We start from the raw sequence: 8,644 nt of genomic DNA, 5'->3' as shown, positions 1-8,644 counted from the left end.
ATTTGACAGAGAGAGATCACAAGCAGGCAGAGAGGCAGGCAGAGAGAGAGGAGGAAGCAGGCTCCCTGCTGAGCAGAGAGCCCGATGCGGGGCTCGATCCCAGGACCCTGAGATCATGACCTGAGCCGAAGGCAGCAGCTTAACCCACTGAGCCACCCAGGCGCCCCTGCTTATTTATTTTTATTGTTTATCATCTTCCCGCACACAAAGGAATGTCATTTCCATAAGGACAAAGATGTGTATCTATTTTCGGTGCCTAGAACAGGGCCTGGCACACATGGGGCCCTCAGGGAAGGCTCAGGGGAGAATGAAATGAATGAATGAAACAGGGAGACCAGTGAAGATTTGCTCCTTCCCAGTCTTGCCCAGAATGTGGACCTGTCTGAGCCACAAGCCCTCGGGGTTTGGGACCATCCCCTCCACCGCATCCTTCCCATCGCACCCCGGTCTCCAGCCCCTGGATCCTCATCCCTGCCCCCACCCCTCTCCAGGAGCTGGAGAGCCACCTCGAGGCCGAGGAGGGGGCGCGACAGAAGCTGCAGCTAGAGAAGGTGACCACGGAGGCGAAGCTGAAGAAATTTGAGGAAGACCTGCTCCTCTTAGAAGATCAGAATGCAAAGCTGAGCAAGGTCGGTGGCCTTTGGGCCCCTAGGGGCAGGGGCAGTGGCGCATGGGGGGCACGTGGGTCTCTGCCTATCCCCCAGCTGGTGCCACCTCTAGGGGGTCTCCAGCTCTAGGTCTCAGCTGTGTCTCCCTTCCACCCTTGTTTGTTACACCTTCACTTCCCCTTTGTCATACCTTCCTCCGCCGGTATTTTTTAGCAACTACTGTGTGTCATTACCCGTGGCTGGTAGATCATAAGACACGCCCCCCCACTCCAAGGCCACACGACTGGAGACAGCCACCATCTCATTACAGCCCGTCCTTCTGTGGGTCGGCCGGGGCTCTCAGAGGCCGTTATCGTGACATGGAGGCTGGGTGCGGATGTCTGCGGTCTCGGTGCCCCTACATGTGGCTTCCATCCCCACAGGAGAGCCTGAGTTTCTTACATGGCAGCTCAGGGCTCTAAGAAGTTCAAGCGGAAGCATCCAGGCCCCTTAAAGTATTAAGCCTGGAACTGACATGGCATCGCTTGCACCCAATTCTATAGATCAGGGGTTAGCAAACATCTTCTGTAAAAGGCCAGATAGCAAATATTTCACACGTTCCCACACACGTTTCTGTCACGAGCGCTCAGTTCTGCCGACGTAGCATGAAAGCAGCCACAGACAGTATATAACTGAATACGTGTGACTGTGTCCCAATAAAACTTTATTTATAAAAATAGGTGGTGGGCCAGCTTGGGCCCACACACTGTGGTTTGCAGACCACTGAGCTTAAAGCAGTCAGAGGCTCAGCCCAGACTCAGTGGGTGGGAAATCAGGCTCCATCCCCGGGTGGGGACATGGCAGAGAATCCACTGTCCTCTTTGACCTGCCATAGCCAGGACTGGGCTAGGCACAGGGGGAGACGGCATTGAACTGACTAGAAAACCATCTGTGTCCTGACAGGGGGATGGGGGAAAGGGATGCTAGATGAGACACCACAGAAGATAAATATAACCACACATTGTGACTTAATTATGAACTGTGAGAAAAGAACGAAAGACTATGGAGGGGGACGGGTCCCTCACCTGTCCCCGGGGTAGTCAGGGCAGGCTTCTCGGAGACAATGATATCTGAGTTGAGAGGTCAACGATGCACAGGGGTTTCCTCACAGAATGTTCCTTTTGGTACAATGGCTATTCCATTCTACACTCTTCTTTCTTTTTAAGGGTAGTGTCAACGCACTACACTGGTGTCCAGAACCACTCACAGTTTGAAAAGTACTGATCCACGCCAGGGCTTCTCAAAGGCTAATGTGCCCGGGAATCATATGGGGAGTTTGTTCTCATTCAGCGGGTCTGGGGGGGAGCCTGAGATGCAGCATTTCTTTTACAATCTCCCATTTGGTGCTGCTGCCGGTCCACAAACCTACACTTGGAAGGACATGGAGCCAGAGCTCCCGGGAGCTCAGCGGGTGGGCAAGGATGTTCCGCGCAGTCGGCAGTGTTGTTTGTAATGGCACACGGTTTGGAATGAACCTCAGCACCCGTGAGTGGGATGGTGTGTTAGGGAATGCTGGGCTTCTTCTAAGAACGGGAGTCTACCCTGTAGTTCGGGGTGGGACGGGTCTGCAGACCCAAGAGAATGGGGAAGGAAGGCGGGGGGTCGGGAGCGGAGGCTCAGGGCAGGGTGGATGGAGTGGAGAGGAGCTGAAATGCAGAGGAGAACACACCAGAGATGTGCGTTGGGGTCGGGGGGCGCCGCTCTGACCACCCCCACTGCCCACCACCCTCAGGAGCGGAAGCTGCTGGAGGAGCGTATGGCTGAGTTCTCGTCACAGGCGGCTGAGGAGGAGGAGAAGGTCAAGAGCCTTAATAAGCTTCGACTCAAATACGAGGCCACGATTGTGGACATGGAGGGTGAGCGCCCCTGATAGTGGGAAGCCGCGCTGTGCATGCTTGGTGGGGGAGGGGCGTTGAGGGAACCTCGTGAGCTGTGGAGGCTCGGAGGTCGGATCTGTTCAATGGGGCCAGGAAAGAAGGCTCCAGACAGATTGGCTGTCTTCCCAGCTCTTAGGTTGTTTCTGCCACTCTAAATCCAATTCTCCTGCTCTCTCCTCCGTGTCTTGGGGTCACTCTCTCTGTCTCTGACTGTCCCACTGACTCTTTCAGACACATTGTCACCTGGGTCCCTTGCTATTGACTCAGAAGCAGAAGCAGAAGGGAGAGAGTGCCAGGGGAAGGCTGTGGAGACAGAGGAGAGGACAGGGCAGTGACAGTTACTGAGCAGGAGCAGGGTGTCACTGGGGGCTGAGGAGGGGAGGACGGCACCTGGGGGTCGGGCCCAGGGTCGCAGAAGCGGAAAGAAGGGACACAGGGAGATGCTGAGCCACAGCTTCACCCCGCCCCCACCCCAGCTAGTGCCAGGGGCGGGGCCGCGGGTGTCGGGGAGCTGCTGGGTGTGGGGTCCGGAGCCCTTCTGCATGGCCCCCACGCCCGCCCCCAGACCGCCTACGGAAGGAGGAGAAGGGCCGCCAGGAGCTGGAGAAGCTGAAGCGGCGGCTGGACGGGGAGAGCTCGGAGCTGCAGGAGCAGATGGCCGAGCAGCAGCAGCGCGGGGAGGAGCTGCGCGCCCAGCTGGGCCGCAAGGAGGAGGAGCTGCAGGCGGCCCTGGCCAGGTGCGCGGTGGGGGTGGGGGACAGCGGGGACCCTGCGCGGTGCGCGGTGCACCGTCCACAGGGCACAGCCCGCCAGCAGGAGGGGCACCACGGGGAGACTCCGCCAGCGCGCACGCGCCCCAGCCCCGCTGAGCCTCAGTGTCCCCTTCTGTAACCTGGACCTGGCGAGAGTTCCAAGTCCGCCAGGTTAAAGGAAGAGTGAAAGGGGGCTTCGTATGTCTAGTAACTTGCCCAGTTCAGGGGTCGGAATAGGGGATCAGCTGTGATTTCATGAGCGCTCCAGTCATGAAAGGAGTCTTATCATTATGATTACAGCCAGTCGCGATTATGGAGCACCTACTGTGTGCGCCCCGTGTTATGAATGCCTCCCCCACCCCGCCGCTGTGTTTCGTGCCCTCTGAGATCCCTTGATTATAGGTGCAGCCCAACATAAACGTCAGTGTGGAAAAATGTGTGTCTTAAAATCAGCGGTGCGCCAGGTGTGTGTGTGGTTAAGAACTCGCACCCCAGTCTGACTTCTGGGTTCAAGCCATGGGCCCGCCCCTTTCTGGGCACCTGACCTCACCCACGTGCCATTGGCCTCCCTAGCCAATTTTTTCATTTGTAAAATGGGGAGATTTTGAAGCTATTCCTAAGGCTATTATGGGGATGAAATCTGCAACTGCCTTTAAAGGACGCCTGGGGGCTCAGTCTGTTAAGCATCTGCCTTTGGCACAGGTCATCATCCCAAGGTTCTGGTATCAATCCCCAGGGTGGCTTCCCTGATCAGTCTGGAGAGCAGGGGATCCAAACCCCAGTCTTCATGACTCCGTGAGCCATTTAAACCCCCAGTCAGTGCTGCCCCTCAATTCAGCTTCTCTTTGCAAGAGGCTGTGTCTCCTTGGGGTCATGAAGCCGATCAGATGCTGGGGTCAGCTCATCCACTTGCTGACCGTGTCACCCGGGCCAGGACTTTCCCACTCTGTACCTCAGTTTTCTCAGTGTGATCATTAAATGAGATAATTAAGTAAAGGGTCCCCTGTGGCAGGGGCTCAGTACGTGTCCCTGTGATTACTCTTGGTGTCTTCCCCATTTTACAGCTGAGGAAATTGAGGCTCGGGGTAGTGAGACATGCGCCCAAGGGCAGAGCTGGGATTTCAGCCCGGGTTGGGCCACCCCCAAATCCATACCTGGCCTCCCCGCCCCCCGAAATCATCCCTGCCCTTCGCCTGCCCCTGTACCAACTCCATGGTCCTTGTCCACCCCCAGGGTGGAGGAGGAGGGCGGCGCCCGGGCCCTGCTGCTCAAATCCCTGCGGGAGGTGCAAGCGGGACTGGCTGAAGCCCAGGAGGACCTGGAGGCTGAGCGGGCAGCCAGGGCCAAGGCAGAGAAGCAGCGCAGGGACCTGGGCGAGGAGCTGGAGGCGCTGCGGAGCGAGCTGGAGGACACGCTGGATTCCACCAATGCGCAGCAGGAGCTCCGGTGAGGCAGCCGGCAGAGCCTGGGCACCGGCTGGGTGCCGCGCAGGGAGAGGAGAGGGGCTTTGGAACGAGCCCCCATCCGCACGGAGGTTTAGACTTTCACCGGTTGTTTATCCAGTATTGGCTGTACAGCTCGGCAAGGCTGGGGACAGAGATTCATCAGACCCAGGCGTTTTCCTCAGGGACTCCCGGTCTGGGGGAGGCAGAGTCGGGCAAAGGGACCCACTCCAGAACAAAGTGTGCTTTAAGGGAGCAACACAGGACATTGTGGATGATAAGAGCGAGCCCCTAAACCATGTCTATGGAAGGAGGTCCAGGAAGATTTCCTTGAGAAAGGGACTTTTGAATAGGGTTTTGAAAGGTGAATAGGAGTTCATCCTTAAAGCCACACTCCTCCCTAGGTCACCACCCAGATCCCTTAGGGAATGTAGAGTGAGATCCTCATCCCTGAAGGGAAACAATAAAAAGAGGCACATCCCCAAAGTCCCTGCCTTTCTTTATTCTGAAATTGTGTTCCCTCCACAAAAGGTCCAAGAGGGAACAGGAGGTGACAGAGTTGAAGAAGGCTTTGGAAGAGGAGACGCGTATTCACGAAGTGGCAGTTCAGGAGCTGAGGCAGCGCCATGGCCAGGCGCTGGGCGAGCTGACGGAGCAGCTGGAACAGGCCCGGAGGGTGGGTTGGGACAGGAACGGGGGGTTGTGGGGGGCTGGCAGAGGGAACAGCCAGTGCCAAGGCCCTGAGGCAGGAGGGTGCCCAGTCCGATTGAGGGAGGAGGCATAAATCTTTACTTGTCTCTCCCTTGGCAGAGCAAAGGTACCTGGGAGAAGACCCGGTTGGCCCTGGAGACCGAAGTGTCAGAGTTGCGGTCGGAGCTGAGCAGCCTGCAGGCCTCGCGGCATGAGGGCGAGCAGCGCAGACGCCGCTTGGAGTCACAGCTGCAGGAGGTGCAGGGCCGGGCTGGTGATGGGGAGCGGGCCCGAGCGGAGGCTACGGAGAAGCTTCAACGAGTCCAGGTAAGTGGGGCGGCTAGGGCAGGGACCCTCTGTGGGCTTCCGTTAGGTCCACAGCAGCCCTGTTGTCCCTTCCAGCTCTCCCAACATGATCACTCACGAGTAGCTAGGATTCCGTGAGCAATTACTATATACCAGATATCCTGTGTATTTCACTAAATCTTTCTGACTCTCCTAATATTGTTTCCCTTGTACATATGAGGAAACTGAGGCCCAGAGACCTGAAACTGATCGTCTGAGATCCCTCAGAGCCAAAACCCAAACCCAGGCATGCCTGATTCTATAGCTCTTAACCCTACCATGACCCCCCACCCTCCAAGAAGCCTTAAATAATCTGTATTCTGATAAAAAAAAAAAAAAAGCCTAGTGTGGACACATGCAACTGTGTGGGGATGATATCATACTGTGACTGTTAAAAGAAATGTGGGCTCTTACATTTTAATTTTATTATGTTTCTTTAGATGCCTGATACTTATATGTTACTGAAAATACAAAGAAGCAGAAAGAATGAAGGAAAAAAACGACTTTTTAAAAAATAATTTGTTTTTAAGTAATCTCTACACCCAATACAGGGCTCGAACTCACAACCCCGAGATCAAGAGTCGAATGCTCAACTGACTAAGCCAGCTAGGGGCCCCAGGAAGAATGATTTTTAATTGTCCAGTTCCTCCAGGGGAAAACACCATGACAGTTAGTTTCCAGATTAAAATGCTGTGTTAGTTAGGGTCAAAGCTAAACTGACATATAGCAAAGGCATCCCAGAATCCATCAGCTTAAGTAAAAGACGTGTCTTTCCCTCTGGAGAAAGAGACTCAGGGTAAGCAGTGAAGGCCGGCAGGATACTATGCACCACAGGTTCACTTAAGATCCAGGTTCCTTGGCCTTGTCATGCCACCATCCCTGAGAGCATCGCCCTCACCTTCAAGTCAAATCTGGATTATGGGCACATCCATGCTCCTGCTGAGAAAGGGGAAAGAGAGGGAGCGGCAAAATTTGCATATACCCCTTTGCTTATATCCCATTGGCTGCCACATAACCACATGATCACAGCTAGCTACAAAGGAGCCTGGGAAATGTAGTTTCTAGCTGACAGGCACAGGCCTAGTGAATAGACTATCTTAGTGGGATCATGGAAGAGTGGCTCTAGGGGGACAGCCAGGGTCTGCCCCAAATGGAATCATGCTAGCCAGCGGTCACTGTACTAAACATTTTACATACCACACACAGAAGAGTGACACCAGAAGTAGAGTTTGGGGGCTGATAACAGGAGTTCCAGCACTAGAAGATTTCTTCATTGATAGACATGTTCTGTATTTGTGCGATCTACTTGGCCCCCAAATACTCAGAATGTAGGGAGCAAAGCTGAGGAGGTGCATTTTTCCTTTTATTTAATTTTAAATTTAAGTAGTCACGTACGGCTGGTAGCCACCATATTGGACAATACAGCCGTAGAGCCATCCTGCCTGGCTCAGTCCTACCTCTGGTAGCTGTGTCATCTTGGGCAAATTTCCTAACCTTTCTGTGCCTCAGCTTCCCTCTGTGTCAACTGGGAATAGTGCTATTGGTGTGTGAAACCCGTGGGTTTCTTTCCCCTGGAGAGCAAGGGCCATATGGAAACTCTGCGTTTAACTGTTTGAGGAACCACGGGGCTGGTTTCCCCACTTGACATCATCGCCACCAGCCCAGTGTGGCAGGGATTTGAGGGGAGAGAAGCGGGTGGGGTCAGCCGGGTGGAAGCCGCCATTGGAAGGCGCCCCTTCCCCGCAGGCTGAACTGGAGAACATGTCTGCAGCCCTGAGTGAGGCCGAGTCCAAAGTCATCCGGCTGAGCAAGGAGCTGGGCAGCTCGGAGACCCAGCTACACGACACCCAGGTGAGGCCAGCGCCCCCCCCACCCCGCCCCACACCCAGCCCCTTCCCCCCATGCCTCCATACCCTCTGCCATCACCTGTCCTCCATTCCCCCTCCCCCATCTGCAGGAGATGCTGCAGGAGGAGACCAGGACGAAGCTGGCCTGCGGGTCCCGTGCTCGAGCCCTGGAGGCTGAGGTGGTAGGGCTGCGGGAGCAGCTGGAGGAGGAGGCGGTCGCCAGGGAGCGGATGGCCCGTGAGCTGCAGACTGCCCAGGCCCAGGTGAGCCGTCCTAGAGGGCGACCTCGAGGGGCCTCCAGTCCCAACCCGCTCCCCCCGGGTTCCCCAGCTCGAGGATGGCCCCATTGCCCACCTGGTCCTAGGCCAGATCACCGGGAGACCCCCATTCTCATCTCTGATTGTCCCTCAGCCCACGGCCTGTCATTTCAGACCCCACCCTCCTCCCCCGACTCTTGTCTCACCCCTACTTTGCATCCATACAGACCTAGACCCAGTCAGGCCTCATCCTTGCCTCCGGTCTCTCCCTCCCAGCTCATCCTCCCCACGGTCTTCCTGCCACAGAGCTGCCCCTGCTCCTTCCCCTCTCACAGCCCTCCCTGGCTCCCAGTACCCCCAGGATGGAGCCTGTGCCTCTCAGTTGTGCCTTTGCTGGCCCTTCCGTGTCATTAGCTGTGTTGATCTCTCACCTCCTTCCACTTCACACGAGAAACCCTTTTCATTCTTCAGGACTCAATGTCAGCCTCTCCTGTTGTGGGAGGTCCCTCACCGCCCCACTCTGAGCTCCCACACCCTTTTTTCTCCTTGTCCCCATTCCAGTCACCTTGGGCTGGAACTCTCTCTGCCCATAGGTCTCCCCCCACCCCCAACCAGAATATGAGCTCCTTGAAAGTGGGACTCTCTCTGAGTTAGATCTTGGTCTTCAGCACAGGCCAGCATAGAGCCTGACATATACGATGCCTGGAAAAATGCCTCTTGAATGCATGAGTGCTGAATGCATGCCTGAAAATACCTTTCTTCAGCCGGCAGACTCCTATGCATACTT

General features: G+C 55.8%; 1 protein-coding gene across 3 annotated transcripts in view; it reads left to right on the top strand.

The window, feature by feature from the left end:
• LOC111160648 (myosin heavy chain 14) overlaps positions 1 to 8,644 on the top strand; it is a 77,365-nt gene that overhangs the window by 47,088 nt on the left and 21,633 nt on the right. For all 3 annotated transcript variants that reach the window (XM_022523882.1, XM_022523881.1, XM_022523880.1), the window contains 8 exons: positions 492 to 629; positions 2,380 to 2,503; positions 3,090 to 3,261; positions 4,510 to 4,722; positions 5,250 to 5,394; positions 5,529 to 5,735; positions 7,500 to 7,604; positions 7,711 to 7,863. In XM_022523882.1, coding sequence (XP_022379590.1) covers positions 492 to 629; positions 2,380 to 2,503; positions 3,090 to 3,261; positions 4,510 to 4,722; positions 5,250 to 5,394; positions 5,529 to 5,735; positions 7,500 to 7,604; positions 7,711 to 7,863 — 1,257 coding nt within the window. The remainder of the gene's footprint in view (positions 1 to 491; positions 630 to 2,379; positions 2,504 to 3,089; positions 3,262 to 4,509; positions 4,723 to 5,249; positions 5,395 to 5,528; positions 5,736 to 7,499; positions 7,605 to 7,710; positions 7,864 to 8,644) is intronic.

Source organism: Enhydra lutris, unplaced genomic scaffold, assembly GCF_002288905.1.
Source record: "Enhydra lutris kenyoni isolate GAN:26980312 unplaced genomic scaffold, ASM228890v2 scaffoldscaffold77, whole genome shotgun sequence".
NCBI lineage: Eukaryota > Metazoa > Chordata > Mammalia > Carnivora > Mustelidae > Enhydra > Enhydra lutris.
Note: the sequence above shows the minus strand (reverse complement) of the source record. Positions and strands in the feature narration are given on the sequence as shown.